The 14,558-nt window shown below is 41.8% G+C and overlaps 1 protein-coding gene across 9 annotated transcripts in view; it reads right to left on the bottom strand.

The window, feature by feature from the left end:
• LOC133484184 (plasma membrane calcium-transporting ATPase 1-like) overlaps positions 1 to 14,558 on the bottom strand; it is a 73,267-nt gene that overhangs the window by 28,257 nt on the left and 30,452 nt on the right. For 7 of the 9 annotated variants that reach the window (XR_009790306.1, XM_061786401.1, XM_061786404.1 and 4 more), the window contains exons 3-8: positions 12,243 to 12,440; positions 10,795 to 11,052; positions 10,443 to 10,568; positions 8,670 to 8,795; positions 6,146 to 6,181; positions 600 to 773 (exon numbers count right to left, since the gene is read on the bottom strand). Coding sequence is in view for 8 of the 9 variants with exons in the window: in XM_061786401.1 (XP_061642385.1) it covers positions 600 to 773; positions 6,146 to 6,181; positions 8,670 to 8,795; positions 10,443 to 10,568; positions 10,795 to 11,052; positions 12,243 to 12,440 (918 nt within the window). In the remaining variant the exon portion in view is untranslated. The remainder of the gene's footprint in view (positions 1 to 599; positions 774 to 6,145; positions 6,182 to 8,669; positions 8,796 to 10,442; positions 10,569 to 10,794; positions 11,053 to 12,242; positions 12,441 to 14,558) is intronic. The other 2 variants (XM_061786403.1, XM_061786402.1) reach the window with 1 other exon arrangement.

Here is a 14,558-nt window from a genome sequence, read left to right as displayed (position 1 = left end):
GTAATTTTATTTTACTACATTTAATATATTATAACTAATAAGAGTAAAACATATTTCATATAATTTGTCATCATTACTTTTCAATATTCCAAAAATAAAAAGGTAACAAAAGAAAAAAATATTCTCCCAGGAAAGCAGAAGCGGAAAATTTGAATTTTGCATTGACTTTCTTTCAATTATAAAAAGACAATTTCATATCAGGTAGTTAATATTTACGCCACCTGACATTATTTCATTAGATTTTTACTTATATTTAAAAAAATTCAATACAAAAACAGTAAATTGTGATTTTTCAGTTGAGGAAAAACTCATTATTCAACATTGTTATTTGTTAAACAAAATATACAAAATAAAAGACAATACTTAAATAGCTGAGTAATTGTCATTTTTTTTTTTTTTTTAAACTGAAAATATTTTTTAAGCTCAAGTGTGACCAAAGTTAAAAAAAAAAGAAAAAAAGATGCGATTTGTTCCATTCAATCATGGGATTTTTTTTTTTTTTTTTTTTTTTTTTTAAAACAAGAAAGGATTTCACAAGAACAGTTTTCTTCTTAACAGATTGCCAAGGTACCGTGCTTAAAGTCGCGTGTGCGCCTCACCGGCTTTCCCGATCTGCACGGCCAGCCTGGTCAGCTTCCCCTGCAGCACCGACTTCTCCTTCTTGGGCACGATCACCTTCTTCACCGGCTTGGCCTCCTCCTTCTCCTCAGACTCGCCCGCCTCCTCGCTCTTCAGCGGCTGGATCTCCAACGCCACGCCGTCCTGGGTCTTGGCTGGTGTATTTAGGGGAAGGAGGGGGTGGGCGGGGGGGGGGGGGGTGCAAGGAGGAGGAAGGAGGACACGGATGAACGTGTGCACGGATGACGGAGGAAGAGGAGGAAGGGTCGAGGATGAAGGGCAGAGAGGCAGAGAAAAGGTTAGCGAGGGTAACGAAAGGGGGAAACTTTGTTTTTGTTGTTTTTGCAGGGAGGAAGCGCCCCGGCGTGGCGACCCCACGACCTCTCTCGTCTTTCAGGGCACAGAGTCGTTTTCATCGTGACAACAATCGAAAGTCTCTCGTGCAGCTTGGAGTCGACGCGCGCGCGTGCACACGCACACGCACACACACACACACACACACCAGATTGTGATGAAGAGCAGCCGACGCAATACACACAACAGCGGATCGATTACAACACGGAGCGCTTAAGTTCACACGCGCAAGTGCGCACGTCATGTTTGTCGCGTCGATTTTCCCACAATTTGTTCGGGAAAATTCAGCCCTCGGAGACACTTTCGCTGAGTGACGGGAAATTTGGTGGTCAAGTCTATCGTCGGAAGACCCACCAAAAAGTCTCTCGGAGCCATGCCCAGAAAGGCACAGGAAGTCTGACATTACTTGTTGCTAGCGGACATTTTACAGTCTTGCAGGGCACTTGTCATCATCATTACAAATAAAGCAAAATGCAGCCTTCCAAATTCAGTTTCATTCATTCATTCATCATTCTTCCATTCCGCTTGTCCTGGCGCGGGTCGCGGGCGGGCTGGAGCCTATCCCGGCTATCTTCGGGCGAGAGGCGGGGCACGCCCTCAACCGGTCGCCGGCCAATCCAGTTTCAATCAGCAACATGAAATTTGATAGGCATGTCTGTCATGACCAGACCCACCCCAAAAGGATCAAAAGGACACGGAAAGTCCGTCTTCGGGTTCGGGTTCAGGGTTCGGTTGGGGCTAACCTCTGACCTTTGCAGCCACTTCGATGAAGCAACATGAAATGCGTTTGTTTTTTTCTATTACCGTCAGCACCTGCGAATTTCTTATGTAAAGAGTAGCACCCGTTGCTTTTGGAGCATTGTTGAGCGGCCAAAATTTACCGTCCGCCCCTTTGCACAATGCACAGGTTGTAAAAAAAACTTCACAAAGGATTTTTTTCAGTAGAGTACCACCTTTTTTCTTTTTGTGCTAACAGGAAAGCCTTTCGACTTCTTCCACTTCTGAAATCCAAACATAATCGTCAGAAGAGGGTATCCGCCCTCTTCTGACGGACGCAAATGTTCAGCATAAGAGTTGAAAGCGTTGATTGGCGATGGAGGATTACGACCCGGAAAAGTTGGCGACCTCCTGCGCGACAACATCGTACACAGGGAGAGTTTCTTCGCCTCACGCGAGAGCTCGCAAAGCCGACAGCGAGTCTCGGCCTCATTTGCATAAGCGAGCGCTCTGTTTGCATCTGCTTTTCATTGAGCCGTTTCCCAGCATGCACCGCTGCTCGCCCCGGCGAAAAGCCACCTCAGTTAATCTGACGCATTTAGACGCTTAAACGGCTCCTGGGAAATGAGAGCCAACATTTAACGCCTCACATTTAGTGCTCGTTTATGTGGAAAACAAACTGATTTATTTCTTGAGTTTCCACCATTGATTTTAATATGGCCCAGGATTTATTATTATTATTATTATTATTATTTATTTATTTTAATTCAGCCTCAGAAGCCAGTTTGACTCGGCAGCATGAAATTTGGTGACCCACCCAAATGCCTCAAGAGGCCATGCTTGAAAAGACACAGTCCGCCATTTTGCCTTTGAAGCGGCCATTTTAGAGGTCATTTTGTCTGATTTTTTTTTTTTTTTTTTTTTTTAGCCTTTTCATTGTTTTACCGAGGGCAATAAAGCAATCGGCGGTCATAAATCAATCAGGAATCATTTGGCCTTTCTCCCTGGTTTACACAAATGATTGACAGATTCGACTTTTTTTTTATTTATTTTATTTTTGATGTAAACATTTATGAAGCAAAAACACAACACGTCACTGGAATGATGAAGCTGGATGGGGTGACTTTCAAACCAGGACACTTTGCTCGAGCACACAACAAGGAACTGACACCGAGACCCACCGGCCAATCGCAGCACGACTGCACCATGGGACGTGTGTGCGTGCGTGTGCGCGCATGTGTGTGTGTGTGTGTGTGTGTGTGTGCAGTGGGGGAGGGGGGGGGGGGGGTCGGACAATCAAAAAAAATAAAATAAAATGACAGCAAGTCCACAGACAGACGACAAACTGAAAAAGGACCACCCGAAAAACCACAGCGATGCAGAACCACGACAGCTGGGTGGGAGGGACGGATGGCAGGAGGAGGAAGAGGAGGAGAGGAGGAGGAAGAGGACGAGATGAGGCTGGCAGCGCGAAAGGAAAAAGAGGAGGAAGACGACCACGACGAGACAACATCAAAGTCCTGAGCAACAACCTGCAAAGAACCAATCAAGAAGAAGAGGAGGAGGAAGAGGAGGAAGATGAAGACAAGAAGCCGCCATCTCGCTTTCGGAAGGGGGGGGGGGGGCAACTACTGCTGGCACCGACGGTTGTACCGCCGTTCTGTCGAATCATGCTGCAAAGTTTCCGTGTGGGTGAAGTCGTTTCATTCAAAATAAAGTCATTTAATGACAGGACGTCAACACCCGTTCTTTGTGTCGTGTCGTAATGTCGCTTTGACCCGACTGATTAGAAGCCACCATCTGACCACAGCAGCGATTTCAAACCTTTACGGCGCCGCGTGCATATTTTGCAATTGAAAAATCTCACGGCACACCAACGAAGAAAAATGTCACAAAAAGCGACATCCACGAATGACTGTATTTACTTCCTGCCATCGAATAGAAGAACATTCATTTGTCACTATGCCTCACTGGCATAACTAGAGGAACGCAGATGCATTATTTATTGTAAATATCATTTTTGGAGCAATTAAGTGCACAAGTATATACAGTAAATGAACAGGTCCTTTCAATAGACACATTCCTCCATCTTGTAATCGGATCGGTGATCGGCCCCAAAAATCCTGATTGTGCAAAGCCTCAAAAATTGTTTAGTTTAGTTAAAACACTGTACCTCTGTCCTAATATGGCATTTATTTTGTTTTTGTAACATAAGAATAGATGAGATCAAATGTTTCGTCAATATAGTCCGCCAGAGCTGCAAGGGATGCAAAGTTATCGACGTCCTTTCACCGTCGCTCCTGTCACGCTGTATTGCGTGTTTTTGCTTGCACGTTAAGAACTAAAAGTCCTGTTCTTATTTTAATTGCTCATTTCAAAAAAAAAAAAAAGACCATTGAAGCCACACGTTTTTTGAGATTGTAGGGTGAGAGCTGCAGCTGGCTACGAGCGCGGGACCGAATGCGTGGCGACAACGAGGAACTGAACTGAAAGTATTTAGAGGGTAATAATAGCCCGTGTCAAGCAACATATTGAGGGAAACGGAGAAGAAAAAAAAAAAAACTCGGTTCAAGACTCTCTTTTTATATAGAAAAGCAAGAAATAAAAAAGTGGATATATGTAAACAAGAAGGTGCGCTTGATTTGGGTTTCCACCAAAGACACAAATAGCAGCAGATGCCCAAACCGTAGGAGGTGCTGTGCGCGTGCGCGCGCGCGTGTGCGTGCGCGCGTCCTTGCCCAGAAAGTCCGACGTGTGCGATGACAGACAAACGAGTGTGCTTCTAAAGGCATCAGAAACAAACGCACACACTTAACACTTGAAAGGCACCCAGGGGTGCGCTTCATTTCCTCCCCACGTCAACGAGGGCTGTGCAATGTGGATTCAAACAAAACCTGGATTTATTTATTTGACATGAATCTGATTTCAATCGATTCTTCTCCCTTCCGATTGTAGAAAACGCAAACAATGTTCAAAACAGGTTTTGCTCTTTGTGTCTTTCCCCTCCAAAGCTTTGAAATGTTCACCCCCCCGCCCCCTTAGCGTTAACTTGCATCAACTTCCACGGAACTTATAGAAGGAAAAAAATGCACTCTCTAATGTTGTACTTTATAAAATCAAAGAGTAATAATGCTAATCATAAACAACCTTGACTTGACCCAATTCTATCATATGACTTTTGTTTTATCCTGTTTTCAAACATTTAAAAGACCACTTAACCTATATTTTTTGATTTTATATATATATATATATTCTTTGCAAACTCTGCACGAACAATATTTAAAGGACCACGGGTGGTCTCGCACACCGCTCCGTGCATTTTGTGCCGAGTGACTTTTTTCAGCTTTGAAGCGGTGATGACTAGGTTAGTTCAACTGCCGATTGTCGCGTCAGCTTCGGAACCGTGTGTCGTCTCGGTAGTGCCGACTCGAACGTCCACGCGGACCGCGAGTGCTCGAGACGAAGCATTAGTTTGCCGAGTAAATTGCTGTGACGTACACCCGCCTTTGCCACATCGTCTGCACGTTTACACATTTCGCCGCCGGTCCCGGTGTCGACGGCGGACTCGAGATAAGGTACGTCGCGTGACGTCACAGTCAACGTTTCCAACTCCTGGGGGAACGCTTCTTTGCTATCGCCGTGACCCCGAAAGTAGATTAACTACTGAAAAGCTATTTGATGTTGATGTCCGGCACTGCTGTGTTTGGTTGTAAACATAACGTTCCCTGCGGAGCACAGCGCTTGCGCTTGTTATATGAGATTAAAAGCTTAAAGTCCTCAGGCAATCGATTCCTAGCCTCGCGATATCCGGTCCTCAGTCGTCCGACAGACTTATCGAAGGCTTTCTGGCGGATTTTGTATCGATAACGGAGTTGCTGCTACCGATGCAGTCTTATCGCTCGCTTTTACGAACGGCTATCCGGTCGCATCGGTTTATCGTTCCCAACCTTTGTTTGTGGATTGTGATTTAATGCTTCAATTGATTGTGTTGCTCCTTTTAGTGTGCCCGCCTTGGCCACCAGGAGGCAGTAATGTATAATACAGTCATGCAGCAAAAAAAGAACAGACTTCTTCTACTGTACTAACTTGTCAACACTGTCTCTGTTGGCAGCCATGTTGTTAGTGTAAGCAGTGCACATCAGCGGGGATGCGCGTTGAACTAAAGAAGCTGCAAAAATAAATAAATACAAATAAACATCACCGTGACAAAAGCAGAGGCAAAGGTGGGGAAGGTGGAGAGTTGCACCCGGGAAAAGCGAGAGAACAGCCCCCTTTGTCAACAGAGAGAGAGAGAGAGAGAGAGAGAGAGAGAGAGAGAGAGAGAGAGAGAGAGAGAGAGAGCCTCCTGCCTCTGGATGGAGATGACGGGGGGAAGAGGACGCAGGAGAAGAGGGAGAGGACGAGGAAAGGGAGGATGGCGAGACAGAGCGACAGGTGGATGAATGGAGGGGGTTACCTTTGTTGCGATTTTCGGGGGGTCCTTGTTTTTTACCTGTTCGGACAGAAAGAGAGGGCGGAATGCTGAGAAGATGGATCAAAAGAATCAAACTGAAGGAGAACTTCAAACAGTGCCAGTGTGTGTGCGCGCGTGTGTGCTCTGTGCGTGTTGTTGGCAGGAATGGACCAATCAGAGGAGAGAGAGACACTCACACCCCGTAGCGGTCAGCAGGAGCCAACCAATCACGGCTGAGAAATAACAATAACAAATGTTCATTTTTTTTTTTTGTCAATCGGGTTTTTAAAAATAAATAAATAAATATATATATATATATATATATATATATATATATATAATCCATGCGCAACAAATACACATTTGAGACTTATAATTACAATTGCCATAGTTTAAATTTATGAAAAAAAATCCAAGTTATAATAATTTGTGCAATATTATAGTAAGTTATAAACATGTATCATAATTGAAAAAAAAAAAAAAAAAGTATAATTACAACATATTTTTTTTTCTGTTGGACAATAACAGTATAATTCCATTCTTATCTTAAGGGTTACAAGTTTTAAAAAGTACAATCTATTTTTAAACAAATAATAAATTACAAAGCTTTTATTCTTTTGAATGAAAAATACCATAATGTTGTATTATGTTTTATTTTTTTCCAATTGAGATTCTGATTATTTTAAGAAGTTTTTGTTGTTTTTCTTAATGAAATTATAATTAATATTTTATTCTAAATATCTTTTTTTTTAATTTTAACTTAAAAAATAACATTTTGCTACACTTTGTTCATAGTTTTAAAGCTCATGTGATCATGATTTATTTAAAAATGTACTGTATAATACATTTCTTGTACAAATGTATAAATGAAAACAACAGGTTTAATTTTTTTTAAATTGCTTAATAATATATATATAGAATATATTTTTAAAATTGACAAAAATGTACACAAATTAAAAAGCATATTTTTAAAAAATACCACTTTTGTATTATGTTCCATTATTTTAAATTGAGATTGTGATTTTTTTAAATGTATAAAACATTTTTAAATATATATTTTTTAATTAAACATTTGTAAGTGTTAATTTTTTGATGCACTTAAAAATGTACTGTAAAATAAATAGATTTTAAAAAATATCTGAATAAACACATTTTTCATTTTAAATAAAATAGAAACTTATACATTAATTTATATTTTTATTTAGCTCCTGGGGAATATGATCTTGTGTCAAATTTGGTGTTTTTTTTTTCTTCACTTGAAAACAAAAAACCACTCGAGGCACATTGCGTCCGCCTTTGCGCTGACTTGGTCCATTCATCCACTTTCCAAATGAAATGACCGACAAACTCAAACGTTAACCAAGGAGACAAACGAGCGGACAGAAAATTCAAAAGAACGAGAGAGCGTGATCGATCAGCAGCAAATCATAAACACTACGAGAGCGCAGCCGCCGGCTCCGGCGGCATTACGCCGCTCTGCGTACACGGCGAGATCCTTTTTTTTTTGGGAAAATGTCTTTTCTTATAAAATACCAGTAGAGGCGCGTGCTTAATCAAGGAGGCAGTGGCATTGTAACGATTATTTCATTCATTCATTCAACAGGAACGCCACACTGATGATTGATGATTGGTCAACCTGACAAGAAGAAGTCACGTGTAAGGTTAATTACACGCGAGAGAACTTTTTTTTTTGTTTGTTTTGTTTGTTTTTTTTTTTACTTCACTTGTCTGGATTTACACTGCAGCTCGGCTTCGCATTTTATTATTGCACCATTTACATCTACTTTCAATGCTAGATGTATTTCTAATGTCTAAAACACGGGTGTAACAATTAATCGATTACCAAATTTATTATTTACTATTTTAATAATCGATTTATCGTTCACAGAGCCCTTGTTTATCTTAGAATTGTCTAAATCCTCAGAATTTCAGCCTCCCAAAAGTAAATATTCTCAAATGCAAACAATCTTTGTGTTGACTCAAAATAAGACATTTGCAAACATCTGCTTTGACTTCGGAAAACAATGATCAACATTTTTGCTGATTTTCTGACATATTACGGATCAAACCAGGAATGGAATCTTAATTCCCGGTTTCACAGACGAGCGCTATGCACTAGCTAAGCAGAAACACTACGGTGCCGGGCCAAAATGGCGGACGAGGCACGGGCGTGGTAAAGTCGAAACGTCGTAGGTCGAGGACTTCCTGTATTTACACAAGTATTGTACTGTGCTCATTAACGTGCATTGCCCCCTTTTAAATACATTAATACAAATAAGCTCTTCTATAGCATGTTTACATTTACTGCCGCATAGCATCAAATCGGATCTAAACACTTACACACACATACGTCATCATACGTCATATTGAAGCATATAGTGTAAATCCAGCCAATGAAGTCATTTCATATAGTTTGTGTCAAGTTGTTTTGTTTGCTGACAAAAGTCCAAATGAGCACAAGAAACATTGATGAAGTTCTGGTGTTTTGTTGTTGTTGCTCATGTTTGTGTGCGCGTCTCATCCGTACTTTTCTTGGCCTTCTTCTCCTCGCCGTTCTCGCCGGCACCGAGCAGCGTGAAGATGATTCCCGTCTGAGAGTTCAGGCCCACGGCCGACACCACCATCCGGCCCGAGCCCTCCATCACGTGCGTCCCTGGGGGGGGTCGAAAAAAAAAGAAAGACATCTTTGGTATTGATATTCTAACAAATAATATAGAACATACAAGACAGCTAACTTGAGAACAAAATGTGCCGATTTAATTCGGCACAATTCTGTCAAAATGCCGATTGTTGTCGGAGCGGCCCCTTCGACCCGAGCGCCACACAGCAACCATTTGGAAAATCGGATCCTGGGTTCTGAAGAAATTGAGTTTTTGTGTTGAAAAAAAAAAAAAAAAAAAAAAAAGGACTGTTGGGAGAATCTTTTTGTGTGATATCGCCGACAGAAGATTTGGTCAAAAAACACCTTTAAATTGAAATCATTATTTCGCAGCATTTCTCCTCAACTAGGCGGCACGGTGGACGACTTGTTAGCACGTCTGCCTCACAGTTCTGAGGAGCGGGGTTCAATTCCCGACCCCGCCTGTGTGGTGTTTGCATGTTCTCCCCATGCCAGCGTGGCTTTTCTCCGGGCACTACGGTTTCCTCCCAAAAACATGCCTGGTAGGTTCATTGACAACTCTGAATTGCCCGAAGGTGTGAATGTGTGCGCAAATTAGTTGTTTGTGCCCTGCGATTGGCTGGCGACCAGTTCAGGGTGTACCCCGCCTCTCGCCCAATGACAGCTGGGATAGGCTCCAGCACGCCCGCTCAGAAAATGGATGGATGGAAGCTCGGAAGGGCCAAAATTTCATTTTTAATTTCTCCACGTCGACGCGTAAAAATTATTGTGACGTTTCAAACAGCGTCACTTGCCCAAAAAACTCAACTTAAAAAAAAAACGGTAAATGGAACATTATTTGTGAGAAGAGCAGTGCGGGCAGCACAATAGGTCAATTGATTTGTCTGTGTAGAGTCTCAGTCATCCATTAGTAGGATTAATAACTTGTTTTTTTGTGAATTTCTTTGTTATGGAGGATTTTACAAGTGTTTCAAGTGCTCATTCCATGTTTTTTTTTTTTTTTTTTTAGGTAATTACACAAAGATGGTGGCCACTTGTTACGTTGCTTTTTATTTAAGGCTACCATTTCTAATACGAATCACTAAAATGCTAACAGCTGGCATGCTAACATATGCTGTAGTGAGATGGCAGCGTCAGCGCTAACAGTAAACTTGAGTACAAAAAGCATTGAGGGTTTTACATCCTACCCTACGATTTCTAATAGGAATTGATAAAAAGCAAACATGCTAACAGTTAACATGCTAACATGTAATCAGATAGCAGCGGCAGCGCTAACTGCAACGTGAACAAAAATCGTCACGGTAGATGGATAATGATTTTATATCTTGCTCTGTAGTCGCGTACTATTTCAAACGAGTAAGAATGGGCGAGTACTGATACCGGGTATCAGTATCAGGTCGATACCGGCCTTTTAACGTAAAGGCTGCCGATACCAGTCACCGATATTTGGGGCAAAAAAAAAAAATCAAATCTGACATATCGTAAGAACTCCTCGCCAGTAGTTGACGCTACACTGCTCAAGTATGGAATAGGATTTTCAAGTAGCCGCAGACACACAGTCTTATATCACAGTAAAATTCCACTTCCTGTTCTCTGTTTGTTGTCGCTCACCATTACTCGGCATTTTTGATCGAACTCCAAATTGGATCCATTTTTGGGGCGTTCCAGGTTAAAACTCACCCGACAGCAACATTGGATCTTTCTCCAGAGACTTGCGGACCTGATCGGACTCTCCGGTGAGGGAGCTCTCGTCGATCTTCAGGTCATTGCCTTGAATCAGAATCCCGTCGGTGGGCAGCAGATCTCCTGCGGGTCCAAGAGAACAACGCTCATCAATTGCTAACATGTTAGCATTTCGCAAGACAGCAACCGGAACAAAAAAATAAATAAAATCAATAAATAAAGAACGAAAAGCAAAAAGCACTAAAAGGCAGCTTAATCAGGATTTTACGTCTTACCCTGTTGTCTGTTACCATTTCACCAAACAAGACTTTTATAGTCGAATGCTAACAAATGTTTGCGTTTTGCGTACCGTATTTGATCTGGGCAATGTCCCCCACCACCATCTCGGCCACGGGGATCTGAATGACTTGTCCTTTGCGAATGACGGTGAACTTCTGCTCCTGCTCAATGCGACTCTGGAGGCCTCGGAACTGCTTCTCTTTTGACCAATCGTTGAAGGCCGTCACCAGCACCACGATGATGACCGAGAACAAGATGGCCGCGCCCTCGATCCACCCTGCCTGCGCCTCGCCTTCGTCCTCCACGCCGCCCGACGCCTGCCCGCAAGCTGGAAAAGACGCGCAGAAACACTTTTGTACTCGGCTGTGTGGGGCAGGGAGCGCTCTGCCCTGAGTTACTATGGAAACAGCATCTTGATGAAAAAAAAATAAATAAATGCTAACGCTAGTAAATTACGTTTTGAGTGTAGTAGTGATTCAATTGCCAGATGAATGCGTCACACTGCCCCATCTTCCCGGCCTTCTCGCCTGTGTGGGGCAGCGGAGCCCATTGACCCAACTTACTGCTAAAAAAGCCTACTGATAAAATGTTGACATAATATTCAAATGTTTTACTCGGCAATAGTAATTAAATATATATTACTGAGTAGTCATAGTAATGTGTCACACTTGGCGACTTTGTAGCCTCTCCTTGTCTTTTCTCGACTGTGTGGGGCAGTGATCTCTCTGCCCCAAGTTACCGTAAAAGGCGAATCTCAATTAAAAAAAAATAAATGCTAACATGACAGTCAATGCTATCAATAAAATTTAACCATGAAAATAGTATTTTCTCCACGTAAAATACGGAGCACTGATTCAATTGCATCATACTTTCTGAATTTGGCCGTTGACTCTCCCTGTCCTTTCTCGGGTGTGTGGGGCAGTGGAGCCTCTGCCACAAGCTACCATGGAAATAGCATATTGCTAAAAAGCTAAAAGTAAAAATTTTACTAGGAAAAATTACTTTTTATATGCAATACAATGTTGCGATTCAACGGCATCAGACTTTCTGACTCTCTCAGCTGTGTGCGGCAGTGGTACCCTCTGCCCCAAGTTACCATGAAAAAAGCTTTTGGATTAAATGCGAACATAGTATTTTTTACTTTGCAATAGTCCTTTTATAAATAATACAGAGTAGAAGTGATTCAATTGCGAGATATGCGTTGTTGCCACTCCCTGTCTTTTCTCAGCTATGTGGGACAACAGAGTGATCTGCCCCATGTTACTATAGAAACAACATATTGCTAAAATACTAACATTAAGAATGTATTTTGACTGTCCAGCCGACTCTCCCTGTCCTTTGTGGGGGCAGCGGAGCCCTCTGCCCCTGCTCAAATCATATCCTCCAGAACTGGGCATTAGGTAGCAATCAGTGTTCAGGATTGATTGGAATTTGTCCTGGAACCAACATGTTCCAATTTCAAGTCACGGTAGCGGTTTGATGGAGGCCTCGGCCGAGATCTCTTGGCGGCAAACGGACCTTCACTGTCTCCGCCTTCCAGGTGGTAGAAGGACAAGCCCAGCGAGATGATGGCAGCGATCTCCAGGATGATGAGCGTGACATCTTGAAGGGCTTCCCACACCAGCTGCAGGAAAGTTTTGGGCTTCTTGGGCGGGATGAAGTTCTGCCCAAAAGCCGTGTGTCGCTTCTCCAGGTCCACGGGGTTGCCGGACAGACCTGCGGGACACAAGTTTTATTAGGGAGGTCGATTATGCTTAAGTCACCCCAGTATCCACAATCTTGGGGAAAGTAGCATCCTGAAATTCAAAAGGTAAGAGAGTTTTTGTGTAACCGAAGACCAAAAGCATTGAATTGGTGTACATTCCCATATAGCATGAAAATAGGTGCCTGGGGTATTTGGGTGCATTGCACGCATATATTAGATGGAGAGACGCCCATTTTATCCATAGTGTACTGAGTAAAGTGTGTTCTAGGGAGCACTTTATATTGTATAAGCTGTAGATTTGTGTCATTCGAAACGTATTGTTACAAATCTGTAACCAGTAGCTACGGTCAGCGGACATGGAAAAGGGTTCTTCCCGTTGGGTGATTGGTAAGTGCATTGCTTTAGTACATGAAATTAATTTATTAACTTTTGTAAGATTTCTTTTACTTTGCGGGAGAAGCTTCACTATTTGCTTGACAAACTCCGGCTGTTCGAGTGTGCTCTGGAGTGTTGGTATTCTTTTTTGTATTGCCGCTTTTAATTTATTGTATTGAAGAAAGTTTCCGCCTGTTATTTGGAATTCTTGGAACAGTTCATCACGTGTTCGAAAAAAAACACTATTGTTAAATAGTTGCTGTAGGAGGTCAATTCCATGTTGTTCCCATGTAGTAAAATGAAGGGCTATATTATTAATTTCTAAATCGGGATTATGCCAGATTGGGGAGAGCATACCGGGAGCTAATTGAGATCCCGTCGATTCTAAACTTTGCCACCAAGCCGTTAAGGTGGATGCGATTATTGGGTTCTTGAAGCATTTATGGTGTTTAAGACTTGTGGAAATAAATGGGAGTTTTGGGAGTTTGATGTTGGTGCAGTTTATTTGTTACAATTCTAGCCAACAGAATCTTATTACAGCAGAATCTAAAGGTTTGAAACCTTTGAAATGTGGTCTTAAATTGAATCATTGAAAATAAATAGTTTATTCGAGGTAAGGTTTTCAGTTTTATTGTCGCTATTCTTCCCAGTAGTGATATAGGCAAGTTATTCCAGCGTCTTAAATCAGATGAGATTTTTCCCAAAAGTGGTATGTAATTTAGATTGGTTGTGAGTTTTGACGAAATAGTAATACCTAAATACTTAATGTTTCCTATAGGAATAGGAGTCCACGAGTTTGCTGTTATTGGGAGCATTGTTGATTTTGTCCAGTTGATAGAGTAGTCTGACATTTGTGAAAATGTTTTAATGAGGTTGAAGACTGCCTGAAGAGAAAACTTGGGTTCCTGTAAGTAAAGAATATCATCAGCATACAGATTGATTTTGTGTTCTGTCACTAGTGAGCTGATACCTTAAATATTAGCACTCTGATGTAAAGCGGCAGCAAGAGGTTCGATGAATTTTGCAAATAGCATCGGTGAGAGTGGACATCCTGGTCTGGTAATGTAAAACTTTGTGAAGTAATCCTATTTGCGGTGACTGTCGCTTTCGGCGAATTGTATAACGTTGCTATCCAATGTATAAATGAATATCCAGAGCCAAATTTGCAAAGTACTGCAAACAGGAAAGCCCAGTTAACTTTATCGAAAGTTGTCTCTGCGTCAAGTGACATGATGATTGCATTTAGATTTTTACGCTGTGACATGCTTATTAAATTGAACAGACGTCTGACATGATTTGTTTCTGACTTTAGTAATAACCGAATTGAAGCTGCGTTCATATGGCTACTAATTTGACCTTTATCGTTTATCTCCTTGACTGTTCTGAAAAACAGAGGCGCTAGTATTGGCCAGAAATGTTGAATAAATTCGATGGGGATTCCGTCCGGGCCAGGCGCTCGTCCCGATTGCATATTTTTTAATGCGCTAAGTCATTCTGTGATGGCTAAAGGAACATCAAGGCTGTCTTTAATTTGTGTGTTTAATTGAGGAATGTTTAGATCCTTAATAAAAGTTTCAATTTCTTTTTGGTCGGGGTGGTTCGAAGATGCGTATAAGCATCTTTATTGCGCAAGGAATTTTCCTGATTTATTACTGTACTCAACTGTTGTTGTAGAAAATCTGTTCTTTTGGATAAGATGACGTCTAATTGATGTTTTGCCTTTTGAAGTTGGTTTCTAAGTGTAAATAATTATT

This window comes from Phyllopteryx taeniolatus, chromosome 9 (assembly GCF_024500385.1).
Source record: "Phyllopteryx taeniolatus isolate TA_2022b chromosome 9, UOR_Ptae_1.2, whole genome shotgun sequence".
NCBI classification, from domain to species: Eukaryota; Metazoa; Chordata; class Actinopteri; order Syngnathiformes; family Syngnathidae; genus Phyllopteryx; species Phyllopteryx taeniolatus.
The sequence above is the reverse complement of the archived record's forward strand: the minus strand, read 5'-3'. Positions and strand labels throughout refer to the sequence as shown.